General features: G+C 41.2%; 1 protein-coding gene across 1 annotated transcript in view; it reads left to right on the plus strand.

Annotated features, from left to right (window-relative positions):
• adgrv1 (adhesion G protein-coupled receptor V1) overlaps positions 1–19,033 on the plus strand; it is a 112,795-nt gene that overhangs the window by 53,678 nt on the left and 40,084 nt on the right. Inside the window, exons 86-87 of the mRNA XM_042489006.1 lie at positions 140–300; positions 498–598. Of these exons, the coding sequence (XP_042344940.1) occupies positions 140–300; positions 498–598 (262 nt within the window). The remainder of the gene's footprint in view (positions 1–139; positions 301–497; positions 599–19,033) is intronic.

Here is a 19,033-nt window from a genome sequence, read left to right on the forward strand (position 1 = left end):
TTTTGGTCCCGAAGGGTTGCCTCCTGGGATACATCAGACTCATTACCTTGCCTTGTTATTTGCATCACTTGTGTTTCGTTTTACCCTTGTGTAATAGTCGTGTGTTATCATGCATCCTCTCCCCTCCTGTCTCCTCTAGCTGGTCATCAGATGGTCAGTACTGCAGGGTTGTGAAAGAGAGTGGGAACTATGTGGAATGTGCCTGCTCCCACTTTTCTATCTACACAGCCTACGCAGAGTTTGCCACGCTTGCATCCTACAACGAGGCTTTCTATGCCTCAGGATTTATCTGCGCCTCAGGTACAAACACATTCCCCCTACTGTGTGTCTTCCCTTGCTCACGTTGTTTTTCTGTGTGCCCACTGCTGCTTCAGCTATCTCTCTGGTGCATTCCTTTCATATTCCTCCCACACTGTTATAAATAGCCATCACTGATATGAATTAATTGTTAATTTAACATTAATGTTGGTTCCATGTCTTTCACTTCTCCCTCACAGGCTTTGCATTGGCCATTATATCCCACGTGCTGTGCTCCCGTTTCCCTATGTTCGCTGCCAAACTGCTCACTCACATGATGGTGAGCTGCCTTGGAACCCAGGTAACACAGATTTTATGTAGTACCACAGAGCTTTACTATAAAGGCCGCAACGAGCACTAACACCCACCATTCACAGTTAATGAAGACTGAGACCTTTATACTCCCACATTATCTGTGTTAGTTTCTTGGCATTTTCATCTAATCGTATCTGCAGATTCTCTGTTTGGCCTTAAATGTAGATGGATAGGGAACCTTTGGAGATTGTTGTAGAAGCATTCATCTCTTTGCGCTACATGGATCAGTAGCTCACACACATTAACATGGCTGTAATGTGTGTAGTGCAACACACACCTTCACTTTCATACTGACTGAAATATTAAGAACACACGCTTTATATTAGAATAGTTTAAACTTAGAGTGCACACACACAGACACACACTCACTCACACACACACACACACACACACACACACACACACACACACACACACGCACACACACACACACATATGCTGCATGCTACCAACCCTTCTGACTAGCCACTAGTCATGTCACAGGTATTTTCTTGGAAATGTGCACAGACGTGAATACACAATGTCATTGGTTGCGTCGTTTGCGGGCCGGCGCGTCCTGACAACACAACCATGTCCCCCGCACCCTCGCCCATTAAAAACGCAAGCTGTCACATAAGCAATGAGCGAGATAGATATGCGGCTGCAGGTTAGCCTCTCAGCTGGTCACCATGTATGTGTGTGTGTATGTGTGCATGTGTGTGTGCGTGAGCGAGTGCGGGACTGGTAATTTTCCACTGGTCCCCCCTCTCTTTGGTTGACAAACACGAGCCCCTACTAAAGCAGACTGTCGTTGGGGGCTAACCACCTCGGGCTCAACCTGTTTATGGCCCAGGCAGAGCCCCTGAACCTGAAAGGGTTTTGGATGGAAAATTCCGTTCTGTTCTGTTTCTTTGTTGGTACTGTACTGCATGTTAAGGCCGTCTTCCTTGGGTGCGCACGTGTCTGAGATTGTGCTATAGTTTATAAAATACATGGCCATATATCTGTGGCCTTCTAGTCAAGGCCAGGGGATGAAGGCCTGGTTAGATTCCAGACAGTCAGACTAAAGGCCTAACTGAATGTGCGCTCTGGTATTAAGATGTACCCTCTGACTGGTCGTTTGTTACTGTCGGGAATATTTTGGAGGTAATGATGGGCTCACTGCGCTGGATGTGCTGAATGAAAATAGACCAATTGACGTCATTCTCTTCACTTAAGTATGCACTTTGTCCCAGATCTGTGATGGCTTAGTAGAAATAGAAAAAAATATAACTTCCTTTTTCCATAAATGCATGGGAGATGATTTTTTGTTGCTTTTCTATTCAGTGTTCTTCTTGCCAAACAAATAAGTAGGTCAATCAAGAAGACTGAATGTGCCTTTCTGACTCACTCCTTATTTTTATGCATACACAAAGAGATGTGTGCACTAGCAAGTTAAACCAGTAAAAACACTGAGTAAAGCAGTTTCAGGTTACGGATCTGAAGCGGAACGCAAATGGCTTGTCTACCTATCTGGCTATTTAGAGCCAGTGTTGGGTTTGTTCTTTATGGCCTACTGTAGTAATAACTGGCAAACTCAGTGGAAGAGGACCTGCTTTATAAGTAGATATAAACAGCTCATTGTAAGGTAACAGAAGAAACCAATGGTACTCTTATTTTTTCAAGAAAACATACTTAATATATTATTATCCATTTCTACCAATATACGGACCTTTAATTCTCAAAATGTGATAGCTTGGTCATCATAACCAATGTTCTTCCTTCTCACTTTCCAAAAATGTTGTCCCCCATCCTTTGTTTTGATCGGGAGGAACTGTATTTTAGAAATATGAAGAGGATCCAATAACAATCAGGAAATAGAAATTGTGGGTTAAACTGTTCAGTTCTGTCTGTATTCTGTCCGATGAAGTAGGCTTTCTGTTAGTTCTGTTATGTTTTCCCCAGTGGTTAAGTACACAAGAAAAACATAAAAGTGATGCTGTCACACCAAAATCATACCCCGTAGTCAGTCTACATTCTGTTGAATTGGAGCTAAGCTGATAAATAGATTTAAAGGCTATACTATATACAACCTCTTCTCAGGAAAAAAAAATACATCATATAAGTAAATAATAAAAGCAAATAAAATGAACGAGTGCAGATCAATAATTACGACTTCATTTCACATGTAAACAGCACTTGTTAAAAGCATCGATGTACTGCTATTTTTTTTTCTTATTTTATTTTTGTGTGGTTTTTTTTATGCATCTGGAGCTTGCAGTTTGACAACATTGAGTCTTATTAGTATGTAAATGTGTTAAACCACATAACCAAATCACCACTGAGGTCTGTTGAAGAACAACCAGATATCTGAATCCACATCTCAGTAAAACGGAGTCTGTAACTGTTGTACAGCGCTACATGGTTTAGTCATGCCGGTGGTCAATCCTCAGCTGTTGTCAGACTTGTGCATATTTTGTTGTTTGGAATTTGGGGTGCATCTCAGCTTTGTATTGACAGTCGAAGTTAGGCATTAGAAAGCGATTAGTGTTTAACTTCTGTATCAGGAAGTCCAGAGATCTTGCATCTTTGAGGAGATGTGATTAGTGACAGACATGTCTCCTGAACTTGTGGGTCTCAGCCTTGCTCGTGCCTCACCATTGATTTGATCTGTCAGGTTCAGTTCCAACCACCTCTGACGGAGAGGGCTCTCCATCTGTGGTGGCCGGGCTGTAATTAGTCACTGACTTTGCCCTCTGTGGGGAGAAAATTAAAGCTGCCGGTTTGATTTATTCTCCCTGCAACAGCTATAGTCAGCTAGAAAGAACCAAACTAATGTCCTGACCCGCTCCGAGAGTCTGAGAGTTAAGAACAGGTGGATGGCACACAGAAGGTAGAAGCTTATGGTTCGATTTATGTCGTTTTTAATTGTCTTACTGTCTCGCTGCCACCCCTTTTAATTCTATAGCCTCTAGTGAGAAAATGTCACAGACCTGAGGGCATCCGTGGTGATACATTTAGGTGTTAATCTACTAGAGAAAAGAAATCAAGTACAAGCAAGAGAGGATGACGACCATGCTTGCAGAATAGACAGAGGAACAGAACATTTGGCAGACTCAAAAGATTAATATGGCATCTGTTGTGAATACTGCATTTAAGTTTCTCTTGCTAAACCTAACGTCTTGTTTCCAGACACCATATTTTGCAGCCTCAAATGTGCTGCTCTTTTAAAAAAAGGTCATGATAGTGAGAGGGAAATGTTTCATCTCATCCTCAGTGTAATAAATAGATAAAAATATGTTCAATATGTACTCATTGCAGTCATAGGCCAATTGGTAGGGCCAACAAATATGCAGAAAGTTAGTCGCCAAGTTAGTTTGGGAAACAGTTGTGAGTGCCATCACAACTGTTTCCCAAACTATTGATGTCAATATGACATGTGACTTTTTACAGTTCAATTTAAGTAGAAAATGTACGTGTCTTCCAACAGCTGGTGCAGTGTATTTCCAGTGTTTTGTAGCAACTATATACCCAAAGACTAATATTTACTTTTTAATGTTCTGGGATTTTTTAAATGAAAGGATGGGGAAGTACTGTAACTCAGATTGCACAGTATTAAAGTAGATATGTCTTGGCAGCTTATATAGTTTTAGCAAGATAGCTAGCAAGCTAGCAAGATAGATCCAACAATGTTTCAGATATAGCAGCAGGCTGTTAAAGGTGTTGGAGGGTCAAACTGATCTGGTTTTGGTTTAAAGACACCCACAGGGTGACAGAGAAAGCGGCCACTGACAATGATATGCACGTCAGACCTCCTACTGAGAGATAATAATGATTTGTCCCATCCACCACCTCAAGGGAGAGTCCTCTCACTGTGAGCGATAGTGGTTTTGTGTGTGTGTGTGTGTGTGTGTGTGTGTGTGTGTGTGTGTGTGTGTGTGTGTGTGTGTGTGTGCGCCTTTGTCAAATCAGAGGTGGTGTGGTGACAGTCTCTGGCTCTGGCCAGCATTTTGTCCTCCCCTCAGCAAGACAACTGAAGATTGTCTGCATGGAGTGGAAATTTACCCAGTGCATATGTACCATGTAAGTGAGCCTCACCTGGTCGTATGGGTGCATGTTTGTTGATGTGCATGTGATTTTGGGTATGTAAGCACAGTTTATATATGTGAAAATGTACTTGAAAGTTTTAATGATTTACTCCTTATTTCCATCCACATAAAATGAACTGAACAAATATTTTACAAATATAACTATGTGACAATTTATCCTATTTTTCTAAAACATAATAAACACATCCATATTAACCCCTTTGCACATTTTTTCTCCAATATGTCGTGCTTTACTCCCCCAATTTTTTCAGTTTTGTTGTTGTCATTAGGTCGAAGAAACTTAAGTTTATTGCAAATGAAGAAAAAATACACAGAATATGATCCTTTCATGATCCTTCGGGCTACAATTAAATGCAGTCCTAAATGCAATTATTTTTAATTAACCACATTATTAACTCCTAAATCAGTGTTCATGCGGCTTTGCTGTGTCTGCAGGGGACAGATCACTGCCATCATAAGTCTGCATTCATGTTACCAAAACATAAATCAATGATAGTACAGACAGAGAGGTCACAAAATTGATGGATTAGAGGCCTGTAAGACGCAACTGCTGTCGGTGGCTGATGGTGTCATTTCTCTTTTTATTTGCATCACGTCCCTTTTATTTTCTCATCTTTCAGCTCCTAGGGCACTTCATCATCCCATTTTAAAAAATGGTGGTTTGCATCTTGTCAGAAAAGTTACAGGAAAACTTATCTTATTTTGCTTTTAGCCATAACGGACAGTTTCCCCAGCAAGACCCTGCCCAGGATCTGCTGCTGTACTTAACAGCCCTTTACCGCACAGTGTGGGTCCCACTGGTGCTGGTTTTGTTTCACTTTAACCAAGATCAGATCATTCCTTTAATCTGAACATCTAGAAAAGGTCAACCAGGCTTTTATCTCCTCCGGACTTGGCTATTGTAACATACTTTATTGTGGCATCAGTAGGTGAAATATCAAAAGATCACAGCTGATACAAAATGCTGCTGCCAGGACTTTAACACGTCTTTACTGCCCTTCACTGGTTGAGGCACTCAGGCAGAAAAACTCAATATCCTCTTTACCAGCTGCAATCATGTTCTCACCTTGTGAGTCTGTGTATGTGTGCGTCATCATGACAAAATGTGGTCCCTGGTGACACCTGTTGTAGCAGGAACTACCACAAAGGCCCCTTTGATTATTATGGCAGGCGCAGATAACATGGTAACCTTGCAAGATGCAAAGATACAGTCACGAAACTTTGCAGGTGTGGAGTTCAAAATGACAGCTAGTTTCAAAGATTAGTGTGGTCGGATCAAGGGAGCAGGGAGTAGGAGCGTAGGAAATAGGGAATGTGCTATTGCGCCCCCCCAGTTTAAGACTCTATTGAAAGTCACTTTAAAAAAAGTATTTAAATATAAACAGCCCAGTGATGTTAGGTCCTTGTTTATTAATAATGTGATTGACAAAACTCTGACATTTCATATAAAATACTTCAGCCCGGTCAAATACAGAATGGGATTTTGGAGATGTGTGAGTGCTCAAACACACGTATCCAGGTGCTGACGTGGGAAAGGAAACTCTAATCTCCATCTCTATTGCAAACAAAACACAGTTTAATTTCTCATCCATTGTAATTAAACAGCCCTCCACACCCCAGACAGCACAGTTACCATGAAGTGTTTATCCCAGTGGGCCCAGTGCTTTATTCCAGTATCTGGGAGGTGTTTAGGTGACTCTTAGCTCCAGTTATAAAGGATTTCCTGTTAGTTCTGGGACTGGATCCAGCATTCAGACGTCTGCGCCTCACTCCACAAAAACCACACACACACAAGCACACATATAAACACGGGACTCTATCTCCCCCTCTACACCGCCCACCACCCTCACTTCCAGTCTCTGAACAGAGTAATGAAGTTGTCTGATTGCCGTCAGGATTCCTTAAAGTTCCTGTTTGTCGTCAGCGTCTACTGTCTGTTTGTGAGTGTGTGCGTCGGGGGGAAGCGTGTGCAGTGAGTTTCTCAGCCCTCCAGAAAAGGGGATGTATGAATTGCGTAATCCAAGACCTTAGCATGTCCTTGGCTGTAGAACGTAACCCAAGTCTTTGTAATGAAGTAAGCGACTGACTGCTTTTCCTGAGGAAGTTTTTCTGTTCCCACCATGACCAATCAATCATTAAATTAATAAACAGAGAGCGATTTTGTGCGTTCATGCGGGTCTGCTTCTTTGGTTGACGTCAGAGAGTATGCCTATCTTATCTTACTCTGTGCCTTTTCCCACAAGTGTTGAAGTGAAACAAAATTAGAAGGCAAAAGAAGAGGAAGCATGAGAAGAAAACACAGTATTTGCTCACTTCTTCTCCCATCCACTCTTAGACAATAGATTATTCCAGTATATTTTACTCAGATTAAGATAGATTTCTTGTTTTTGCTTGGAGTTGTTAACAAATAAAGAGAAAGATAAACTATACAGTATGCCCTTGATAAGATTTTAATGCAATTCTAAGCTGTTTACTGACTGTCAGCCTGAGCTAATGGCAGGCAAGTGATGGAAGGGTATAAAGTATCAGCAGCCAGGGCCTGTGTTACAGTGTGTGTGTGTGTGTGTGTGTGTGTGTGTGTGTGTGTGTGTGTGTGTGTGTGTGTGTGTGTGTGTGTGTGTGTGTGTGTGTGTGTGTGTGTGTGTGTGTGTGTGTGTGTGTGTGTGTGTAGACAGGACAGTGGAGAGGTGAAGACAGCCTCTTGGGAGACTCACATTACACCCTTCTGGCTGGTCCAACACCTTGTGCCTAGTGTTGCCCTGACTCCTCTCCTCTTCATCTGATCCGTCTCTCTCAGTCAGCAGCATCTTTCCCCCTACACAATACTCGGTTCAGTGTGACCTTGTCCCTTTTGCCTGATACTGAGAAGTGAGGCTTAATTTGCTTCTAAATTCTCTTTCATGTCTTAATTTTCCTGTTTTACTTTCATCTGTCTTTCTGCCCCCCTGGCTTTATCCTCCTCCTTTCTTCCAACCTTAATATCACAAAATGATGAGTAATACCCCTGTTTCTATTCTCTGTCCCCTTTATCATTCTGGCTGCTGCTGGGCTCAGCTCGGCGCTGTGACATTACGAGCCGCAAAAAAGACTATCTCACTCCGTCTCTCCATAGCCTTCTCTCTCTCTATCTTGGCGAAAGCAGCTGGCCACATCCTGTGTGACTCATCAGTTTAACAAACGATGAGATGTTCACATGTTGTTTGTCCCTAAACTGGTTACAGCCACTTGACTTACTCTCAGAGACATAACAAACATCCGGATGTCTGTCAGGACCATTTATGTCAAAGTGTAATTACATCATCAACAATGAAATGACTGCTAGTCCTCAAAAGCACCCTGTGGATTTTTCTTGTAAACACAGTTATGTTTACATTCTGTGTTTCTCACAAGAATGCTTTGCCTCTATCCTTCAGGCCTATCAAATGTGCATTTATTTCCCGAAAATCCTTGACAGTATTGGAAGGGACACTAAGGCTTACACTCACAGCTGTAGTACACAGCCTACAGCATAATCATGCTGATTTATTTTGCACTAATTGACTTCACACAATAGTTAACCATTATCAAACCATAAATTCTGTAACATAATAATAAAAGCTCAGCTAATGTCATAGCCTTTTCATGCTGACCTTCTCTTTGTCACGTACAACTTATTCATACACTTTCATGAGGATATAAAGCGACGTTCAACTAATTTCAATGATCAAGTCTAAAGCACTTTCCTGACACACTAGGCACACTCGTATATAGTATGAACACACATCAGTTTCCCCTTTGTTGTAATAGAAATGTAGACATCCCCTGTAGCCCTCACCTGTGTACTGTTGCACAAAGGCAGCAATTATTCTGGAATTGGTGTAGCTATTTATCTACCAAGGTGGTCAAACATTAGTCCTATCTGGATTGCATCATTAGGTTGCCATCAGGATGAAACACTCATGCACGCACATACAGTCTTCTGCTAATATGAGCTATTCCTTGTTGGTCAAGAACAGGTTTCCTTAGGAAACTGTTGAGCAATAATATGAAACTTATGTTCAGTGACTCACTTTCTTCAATATTTAATGTATTAAGGATATAATGCCATTTTGCTGTGTAGTATTCATCATATTCAATATCAGCGTGTACTGTGTTTTTGCCGGCCCAGTCGTCAGAAGAAAATGTTTTCATCGTAACTTTCTGCAAACCACTAATGTGTCACATTTGCATGTTTTATACATATCATATCAATATTTCTAAGGTGATGTAGTATATGAACAACTTTGTCACTGAGCAGTAGATGGGATAGTAGATGCCACTGAGGCTAGACGCCTTCTAAGCTGCAGACCTCTGTTTGAGATGAAGAAACAACAACTATGGCTGTTTTTTTCAGCGTCTTTTCAGCCTCCGAACGTGGATATGTTTTTTGTGACAACATTTTTCTTGTAGCAAAACTTGGTTGCTTTTGAGAAGACATTGCTGCTTTTCCAGCTTGGATTGTGTCTAAGTCAAAACAGTCACAATCTTAAACTAAACATAACCAAGTGATTTTTGTGTCTAAACCACACCTGCTTTGTTGAAACGTAAAGTTTCAGCGTATTTGCTACATGATAACATGCAACTGGAATTTTAAAAAAAAATGGTTTAAAGAAACGTGATTTGGTTAGTTTGCATAGATTGCAAGAAGTTACATTTGTGTATCTGTGGTCACCTTTCCCAACCTGTGATAATTGATACGCTAATAGTAACAATTGCTGTTGCTAGTGTCGATTAGATTAACAGTACTGGTTTTCTAACCAAACATTGTGCTGCAGCAGATTTATCTGCCCTTTCTGGACTCTGGAACTTACACCCTTATTTTTGCCAAATGTTTGTTGACCTAACAGCTGGTGACCCTTGAAAGACTTCCATGAACTTTTCTCTATTTCCACAAAAAGCACAGTAAACAGAAGCAGGAGGTCACAGTAGTCACTCACCTTCATCAGGGCTCTGCAGTTAGCTCTTGTCTGTCGTGTCTGGTAGCTGTGAGACACGAAACAGCACACATCCGACAAGATGTCAATGCCTGGGGCAAGTATTTTTTGAGGTCATGGGATATTTCCGTGCTACACACCTATACTTATACCTAACATAACAAGTCACTGTGTTCATTCCTTAAATACAGATTAACATTAAAAAATGATGTTCATTTGCAGTATGTAGTAAGTTATTTTTATGTAAAATGTGTTTAAAAGACACTGTGTGATAGGAACTTCTAGAATATCCGAATGAACAAAATCTATAGCCAACAAATGTGACCTATTACTTCCCTGTGGCTGTAGCACATTGACTTCCCATCCATTACCTGCTTCAGTGGATAAAGACAATACAATCAGCAGATAGATATCTGGGCATAAAATTACTTGTGGCAAGTAAAGGGCTCATATCGTTTATCACTTGCTGGCTTCCCTGTTATCTTATTTTATTTTGATAGGCTCATAACTTAAACATTTAAGACCCAGGTCTAGTAAATGTACTGGCATATAGAAATCTATTTAAAATGTAACATAAGTCATTGTTGGCCTGCTTAGTGATGTAGTCTCAACTCTCCATGCAGCAGCAGGCACCTTTTACCTGATTCTGTGCTTGATTTGGTTTGTCATCAAGGACTTAATCAGACAGGCTGCCAACGCTGTGAATGATAAACAAAGTGGGAGCCTACAGTTGTCAAAGTCCCCAGAACCCTGCTCTATTTTTGGAGCCTGACAGCTTGTCTTGGCAGACCTTTTGTTTAGGAGTGAACCTTGGAGGTTTAGAGAAATGAAAACTCAGTTTACCCCAAAACTGCTGAGGTCAGTGATGTTGCCATTTCAGCTTGATGTTTGCTCTGGTTTTCCAGGTCAGGTTGAACAGGATGTTTACCACTTGTTGTTACATATGACACAGCATATTCATTACAATGCCATCTCTTTTTAGCAATATTTTACAGTTTATTTTTATTCTTGACGTTAAGCAATATTTGTGAAGTTTCTGTTTGAAAGGGCTTCTCATACCTGGCAAACTGCAACATTAGAGAGACAGAAAGAGGAATTTAGCCAGCTCTGTGATGCCAGCTTAACAGCCTGAAATAGAAAATGAGAGTCGCGTAACTTCCTCCAAGAATCAGGAAATGTTGAATGGAAGAAGGAAATGGAAAACGGTAATCAAATATAACCGTATCTATAATAAGGTCTTTTGTTTGTGGCTTATCAGCAAATTGTAATCAGTCTGCTCTGCCAGTTTGTTTTTAGCTTCATTTGTATCTCAAATCTGGAAGAAAACATTAAACACAACGCAAACATACACACATACACTTATTCCATCACATTCATGTGACTATGCTCACACACATAAATGCACAGGCAAATGTTGTTCACAATATGGAAACAGAGCCAGATCCACTATGTCATAGTTATGAAACACATGCATATGCTTGCATTAATGAATGAGCAAATATAGGAAAGCATACACAGATGGCCGTATGTGCAAAACCTACTCATTTAACCCACTCCACCCTACACACTCACACACACCCAGCATTACAAACACAGCCCCAGCCTACAGCGCTTTTCGTCTTTCTGACCTGTAGGGGTCACTGTAGCTCCACAGCCGGAGCCAAGTTCAATAGCAGCGGTGAATGAAGTGCCTTGTCAATGACTCCCCTGAGCTGTCTTCGTTTTATGACCAGACCTCTTTTGGAGCACACTAAGAAACTGCTGCACTGATAGCCAAAAGGAAATGGTTTAAGTCAAATCCTCCACCTGTTTCCTTGAATGAATTCAACTGTAGAGAGGCCATCAACATCTTCCACCTTTGGTATGCAGAATCTGAACATTTGGTCAAGAAGTTCTCTAGTGCAGATTAATCTAAGTAGACTGATTAAAAAAAAATCAAAACAGTATAGTATGCAAATTAAGTCTTGCTAGCGCTGTGCATATTTAGTCTAGGCTGTGTATGGTAGTTAAAAAGGGGGCAACTGAGACATTATACAGTGCATGATAGTACAGCTGTTGCTCTGATTAAGTCTAAATTACACAGTGAGGTACCAGAGCACAGTGTATAGTGAAGTTTGTGTGCAGGAGCAGCATGAATGGAGCAGAGACTATTTAACTTGATCAGACTCCTCACAAATTGATTAGCTTTCCATCCACCCATTGACAGACACCGAGAGCTGCGGCAGATCAGCCAATTTGCACGGAAGGAATCCTTTCATGGATCGATGGTCCGTTGGACGGCAGTGGATGGAGCTGCTTTAGTGGGTCTGTGTTGGCCTCTGTCCTAGATTTGCCCCCATCCTTATGACAATCTGGAAGTGATGCAACAGGTTGCTCTGTGTGCTTTCCTGCAAACAGGAGTGGCTTAAGTGTCACCTGTGATGGCACTCACGTTGTCATAATTATATAAGCATACATGTGCATGTATAAGAAAGGCATGTTGCATTTCATTAAGCATCTCAATTATCATTACAGCCGACATTGGCATAACACGTGTATACATGTTTCTTTTTTTTTTTCTCATTTATTAGGCAAGGTGGACCTCAGAATTTTTTTAATAATCAGATTTAGGCTTATAGGTCTTTATGTAATTCTAGAGAAAGATAGTTGATTTTACTGTCAAATACCGAAGATTTGGGTTGGTATTCAGACCAAGCAACAACCCAAAGTGATGGCATTTGACGACCGGGCAATGAGACTCAACAATCAACTATCTTTCTTTAGAGCTACATACAGATCTTTAAAGTTAGGTTGAGAAGCCCTGGTTTAGACCAACACCTTTTCTCTCTGTGCTGCTGATTTTGAATAGGTCGCATATGGAAATGGAAAGATGGCCTTTGCTATTTAGGAAATAAAACTCTTTCAAGTTTTATGCATCTCATTGAGACGGAAAGGCCTTGGAAGCCATGAAAGTACTTTCATTGCAACATTTGTGAGTATAACTAAATGGTGGTCATGTTTTCGTGATGTTTTGCTGTGTGGCATTCCATCTATTGGCTCAGTAGATAGAGCAGGTGCCCCATGTGCAGAGGTTGTGTCCTTGAAACAGCGGCGGCAGGTTCGATTCCAGCCTCAGCCCTTTGCTGCATGTCGACCCCGCTCTCTTTTCCCCTTTCAAGCTTTCCTATCAATTAGAGGCATAAAAGCCCCAAAAAATAATCTTAAAAAAGGTACTGTGTTTACCTGGGCAGACTCTATATAAATCCATTTGTGCGTTGGTGCACACCCACATCATGTATGCACTAGAGCACATACAGAGGTTTGTTATAGAGCAAAGTACACCCATTGAGTGTGTGTGTTTAGGAAATTGACCTTGAGCAGCTGGCTTCAGTGTTTTTATAGCTGTGTGTGTGTGTGTGTGTGTGTGTGTGTGTGTGTGTGTGTGTGTGCGCGCACATAAATCCATGTGCATATGTCTCGTGCCTCGCAGCCCAAAGAATTCTCTGTCTGGTTTCCAGACTGGTTCACACCAGATGTTGAGGAAGGAAATTCAAGAGGCTTCTTGAAAGCAGCCCCGCTGTGATTGAAAGCAGCTGCAAACTTCCAGCAGTAGACGGTCTTTGACTGAAGTGTAAATGAGAGAAAAGAGAGAGGGCCTGCTGGAATACAGCTAAGGATGCATCCACATTAATACATTTTTGTTTTTTTTAATGCTTAACTTTTGCTGTGTTTATGCCTACCATCCAGCGGAGAAAACATTTTTATTGCTGCTGACACTGTTTTAGTTTGGAAACTCCAGGATTGATACGAAAACTTTTGAAAACGATGACGCAGAGACCCTTCTTTGCTTCCTGATTAGGTCTTTTCAGTGAAAAAGTGTCCCTTGCCATGGCTTCCTCCTGCGATAAATAATGCTCCTGCTCTAATATGTTGACGAAATTGTTTTGCTACACTTTCAATTTATGTTTTCCGCCACCTTGAACCCCTAATGGTCAAATGAGTTACTTCCAGTAATAGGTCAACCTCATTGTTGTTCTAAGCAAAAAAATCTCTGGTCCTACTTTTCGCAGTCTCAAGTATTTTCTGCAAATAAGCCAGCAACTGCAAAGTAGACAGCCTGCTTCCTGTTTACACCAGCACACACATGCCTTGTGTGCATGAATGTTCATGTGATATCAATTTCAGTTGATATGTGAAAAAGGTGCTAAAAAGCTCTTAGAGTGGGCTTAGATAAATAGTGCTTCGAGTGAGTGGTCCTGCTGAGTTACAAGTTAGTATGAGCATTGGTCTCTGTATGATTTTAGCATTAACATTGTTTGGAGATACAGCCTTAATATAATTGTGAGTAGTTTAGTCAACATGATTAGGATGATATATTATATAAAATATGTACTGTTTGACTTATTTTGGAAAAATATTTGATCACTAATTAGGCTCCACTTATTTGTTTTTCCTTCAAAGCTTCAGACTGCGCCAAACGAGTCTGAGATATTCTCGGTTTCCGCATTCCCTCGACTTGCAGCAGTGACACTGTCAACTTGTTGATAGTGTTTGAGCTTGTTTTAGCTGCCTCATTCTCTTCAAAGTGCTGACAGTCTCTCATGTCTGTGTCACACTGGATCACACTGAAACTCAGAAACCTGCTAGCTCTTATACTTTATTTTGGGAATACATTATGGAAGTATTTCCCAGAATATTTGGTAAAGGCCTTTGATTTCGTCCCTCCGTGCTTCACAGGAGCAAATAGGCACTCTATCACGTAAGCAATTGTACATGCAGTGTTGTGGTTGTTTGAATGTGAAACAGACTAAAGGGGAGTGGGTGTTTATTTGCCAACAGCTAGCTCAGCAAGTAAGCTTCATCCTGAGGTTCAACCCAAAACACCTGTGAACTTTACTTCATCACTTTTACCTTAAGCAACTGGACATGCTATTCAAGAAAGCACTTGAGGTAGCTGCTCAGTAGCACGCATGCACTTATGTTGAAGTGTACAGTGGGGTGCAAAATGTTGACAATATAGCAACAGTGGCTTTGTTAAAGCATTCCTCTAAATATGTGGCACTTCTCACCATTAAAAGTTAATAATCCTCCATCTCAGCTGCGGCTCACACTGGGCTCGTCTGTTTTTGTCTTCACTTATTTTTATTTTAACAACCTCATGTCAGCAAATGTTAAATCACCATATTTATCTCTCCTCCTTCTCCACACACGCTGGCCCACTAACCCACCTATCAGCCATCCCCATGTGACCTGCTTCTTGCAACTGCCTGTCCTGCGTGCTTCAGCACATAAATAACACACACACTTGAACTGAGAGGCTGCGGCACGTGAGGAGACTGATGATGCCTGCACATACCCAATAGTGTAAGGCAAGAAAAAATTAAATGGCACTGAAAAATTAATAAAGTTGACAGTCACATTACTAAATTTGAAGCAGCCATAATTGTACTTTTTGTATAAATATTTAATTTGAGATATTTAGGCTGCCTTTGCCAAGGTTGCAAGAACAGTGTGAATTGGTTGGCTTTGAATGAGGACAGGCTGTGTGATTAGTGGTGATAAGGATTGAAGTTGTATAAAAGGAAGGCATTACTTTTGTGAGAAAATGACGAAGGGAATGAGGACAGAATGATAATATTATATTTTTCTTTCTCTTTTTATTTTGCTTTATCTGTTTCTGAACAAAGGCATAAGAGGAAACACCCAGGGTGCAGGCTGAGGCTGGAACCAGCTAGATCAGACCGGTAGCTGTTAGAGAGAAGGGGGAGGTGAAGGAGAAGGGAGAGGGAGGAGGAGGAGGAGGGGGAGTTGAGATGAAGGTTTGAGCAGAGGATGGAGAGAGAGTTGGGGGTAGAGGGAAAAGGATGGGATAAGGGAGGCTGGAGGAGGGGAGAGGTGAAGGTTAAGTGTTTTGGATACGGGTCTAGATGGATAGCCTGGCAGGCCGACAGCTAAGGCCCCATTCCCTCAGTGATGTAATGCATCAGGCAGATGCTATTTTTAGCCACACTGATACAGTTAGCTGCCTGAGCATCAGCACACAGGGCTATCGATCAGCAGCAGAACTCAATGGGAGGACGAGAGCTGCGACTGGCAGCAGCACAAAGTAGCTGCATCTGGTTTCCTTAGTTAGGCCTTGTGGTGTTGCTATTTCGTCTACCTAAATTTGTTTTTCTACTGTATGGGGTTTTTGCATATTTTCGTGCCTCTGCGCCAGCGATAACCTCAGCCAGAGGCATTATGTTTACAGATAATCTGCCCGTGCTTTTGCACATGCCATTCTCATGAACGCGATATCTCAGCAACACCTTCAGGGAATTTCCTCAAATTTGGCACAAATGTCCACTTGGACCTAATGATGAACTGATTTGATTTCAGTGGTCAGAGATCAAAGGTTAAGGTTACCTTGGCCTTGCATCTATCTCGTGAATGTCTTATCTCAACAACACCTTTAGGGTATTTAATCAAATTTGGCAGAAACATCCACTCTGAGCTGAGGATGAACTGATTAAAATTTGGTGGTCAATCACTGTGACTTTGTGTTGGTCCCATTTTGGGAACTCAATATCTGAGACGGACTTGAAAATTTGTCACAAACTGTCACAAATGAACTCATTAGATTTTTGTGGTAAAGGTCGAACATGAGGTCACTGTGACCTCACAAAACATGTTCTTGGCCATAATTTAAGAATTCATGCGATAATTATGGCAACATTTCAGACAAATGTCTTTTAGGATGTAATGATAAAGTGCTGACTCTTTATATCCGAAAGGTCAAAGGTCAGTGTCACCTTGACATCATAATGTTCTGCAAAAACACTTCAACATTACATCTCATAAACAGGAGGGGAGACATTTTGTCGACTTGGATTTTGGTGTCCACCTAAAAACTGTGCAGTTGTGTAGATTCTACTTTGCTGCCAGGGAAAAGATGTGTGTGAAGTATCCATGTTTTCACAAACATCGATGTAAATTGTAACTGCAATTTGATTGATTTGCGAAGGCACACAACCATAAAATAGTAATTCTAGTTTGTGAATGTCTCTTGATTGTTCAGATTTCTTGAGCCCATTTGACGTAATGTCAGTTTGCTGTCAGCTTGTTTATCATTTACCACTGACGAGCTAAGGTTGGGAAACAAGCATTTTGTGTCTTTCAGACCTGCTTATCATATCAAAGTGAGGTTAAATCCTGTTTAAAGATAAGTAGAAACTTTCCCACAGCAGCAGCAGATATGGGACAAAAAACAACAACAATGGTGAACTGACTCCTACTCGTCTCCTGGGTGCTTCAGGGCCGCAGAACAAAGAGCAGCTCTCTGATAGGGCATTTAGCTGAGGAGACTGGCCAGTAGTTCAGTCTTAAAGTTTTGGGCTGGATGACAAGGCTACAAAAACACTGTGCAAAAGAAGAGTTGCTTTGTTTTTTACTACTTTTCTGTGTATTTTCAAATGATTTTTCATGGCCTCTGTGTCATACAGTATGATTACCTTTCTATGTACTTTCTACTGGATGTCTTACTGTCTCGCTCTCATTTGCTGTCAGGGTGGAAAAATCACACACAAGTTTATATTTCAGGACAGCAACCTGATAAATAATCTCTGTACAATGGGGTTATACATTCATTGCATTCAGGCATTATGTGTGTGAGCTTTGGTGGGTCCTGTATAGCCAGACACAAGAGCACGCAAGCACGCACACACCACACTGACAGGGCTTGTATTTAGAGTCTTGCAGCACCACCCAGTCACTGCTTTGAATAAGTCTGCAGCCTGAGGGTCTAGACAGGTCGACTCCCGGTGTCTTTCACAAAATTGAAGGAGGCCTGGGGACAAAGGACAGTGCAGTAGATAGGGCTTTGATAAACTCCACATCCACACCTGTCACCTCCCCACACTACTAGCCTGTCTCTGTGGCGGGTCATCGTGACTACAGTGCTGACATGTACCCATCTTTTTTTCACAATGGACTGATCAATGGCCACAGCTGTTATTATCCTCCATACCTACTTAACTAATCTCAGCTAACTGGTCTCAACAAAGGCCAAAGCCCAGCCTCATAACACAGTTTGCTGCTGACATTCGACTCTTTTCAAACCACAGAGCTTGACCTTAACACAGATTTATAGCTTGATTATTCTCGTCTTTACTGTGTTGTCTCAGTCTGTGTTTTTTTAGTGTTAGACGTAGACATAAGTGTAATTAGCTGTAGGGAGGGTAGATACCTTTCTTATCCCTGTCACACCCAACATCACACAAGTTTCAAAACAGAGAATGTTTTCACAGGTGTAGTTTCATTTACAGGTTCCAGTCCATGCCAAAGTCTGATAACTGGAAGTTTGGGATGATTTCTTCTTCCAAAATCTGGTCTATAGGCTTTATTTGGTACTGATGTTGACTTCTTCAATCAACCACCACTATTGTAGAGGACGATTCTCTGAGAGCTTCATCGGAGCTTCAAACCCCAAACTCACCTCCTTCATTCAAATTTTATGGTAGCCTCATGGGGCACAGCCAGACTGACAGGAGCTTTTAAATGGCAAAGCTTTCTGCCTCAGTACACACTTTGTAAAAAAGTAAATGCTCCAGTGGAAGATCTGTTTCCTGTGTGCATTTGGAGGCTTTTTTTCTGGCCTTCCAAGTAAACTGCCCCCAAGACAGTCTGAGTGTTTCTGGATGAATAAAACCAGGGTTCCCACAGTCATGCAAAACCTGGAAAAGTCATGGAATTTCAAAATAACCTTATCCAGGCCTGGACAACATCATTCTATTAGTAGAGAATCATTGAAATTTTTGGAAAAGTCATGGTATTTGGTTGTTTATACTGAAATTGTAACAGTACTCTTTTGTGGACAACCTTCCATGTAAGGTAACATATCTGAAATTTTATTTTCTGTAGCTGTCAGAAAGTCATGAAACAGTTATGAAATTGTCCATTAAAATGTGGAGGAAAACTGCCCTACGTTAGACACTGCCCGAGCTAATGGCAACATGTCTGTTTACAGAGAACTTGATGGCTTGGTTTGATTGGAGCTGCACTGTAAAGTGCATCTTTATGTCTGATTCTGCAAGCCTCTTCTCTAATGTAACATTAAAAGAAAATAACCATTATGAAAACACTCTTAGTCCTGAGTGGTTTTAATAACTTGTGACCTTTTACAGTTTCATGCCCTGCCCTGCTATTTTAGCCATATGACATAAAGTGTGATATATTATCCAGACCATAGTTAGCGGAGACAATAGAGTATTATGTAATAGGCACAAAAGCAATAAAAAGTCAGATCAGGTTTCTGTCAGCCTTTTGAAAAGGTAGATTGCGACAGCTCTAATTAAATAAAACCTTTATTGAACTGCCCTCTTACATGTTTACTCACTCAGACTGATTCACCATACCTGTTTACCTGGTTTCTAGCCTTGACCTGAG

This window comes from Plectropomus leopardus, chromosome 6, assembly GCF_008729295.1.
Source record: "Plectropomus leopardus isolate mb chromosome 6, YSFRI_Pleo_2.0, whole genome shotgun sequence".
NCBI lineage: Eukaryota > Metazoa > Chordata > Actinopteri > Perciformes > Serranidae > Plectropomus > Plectropomus leopardus.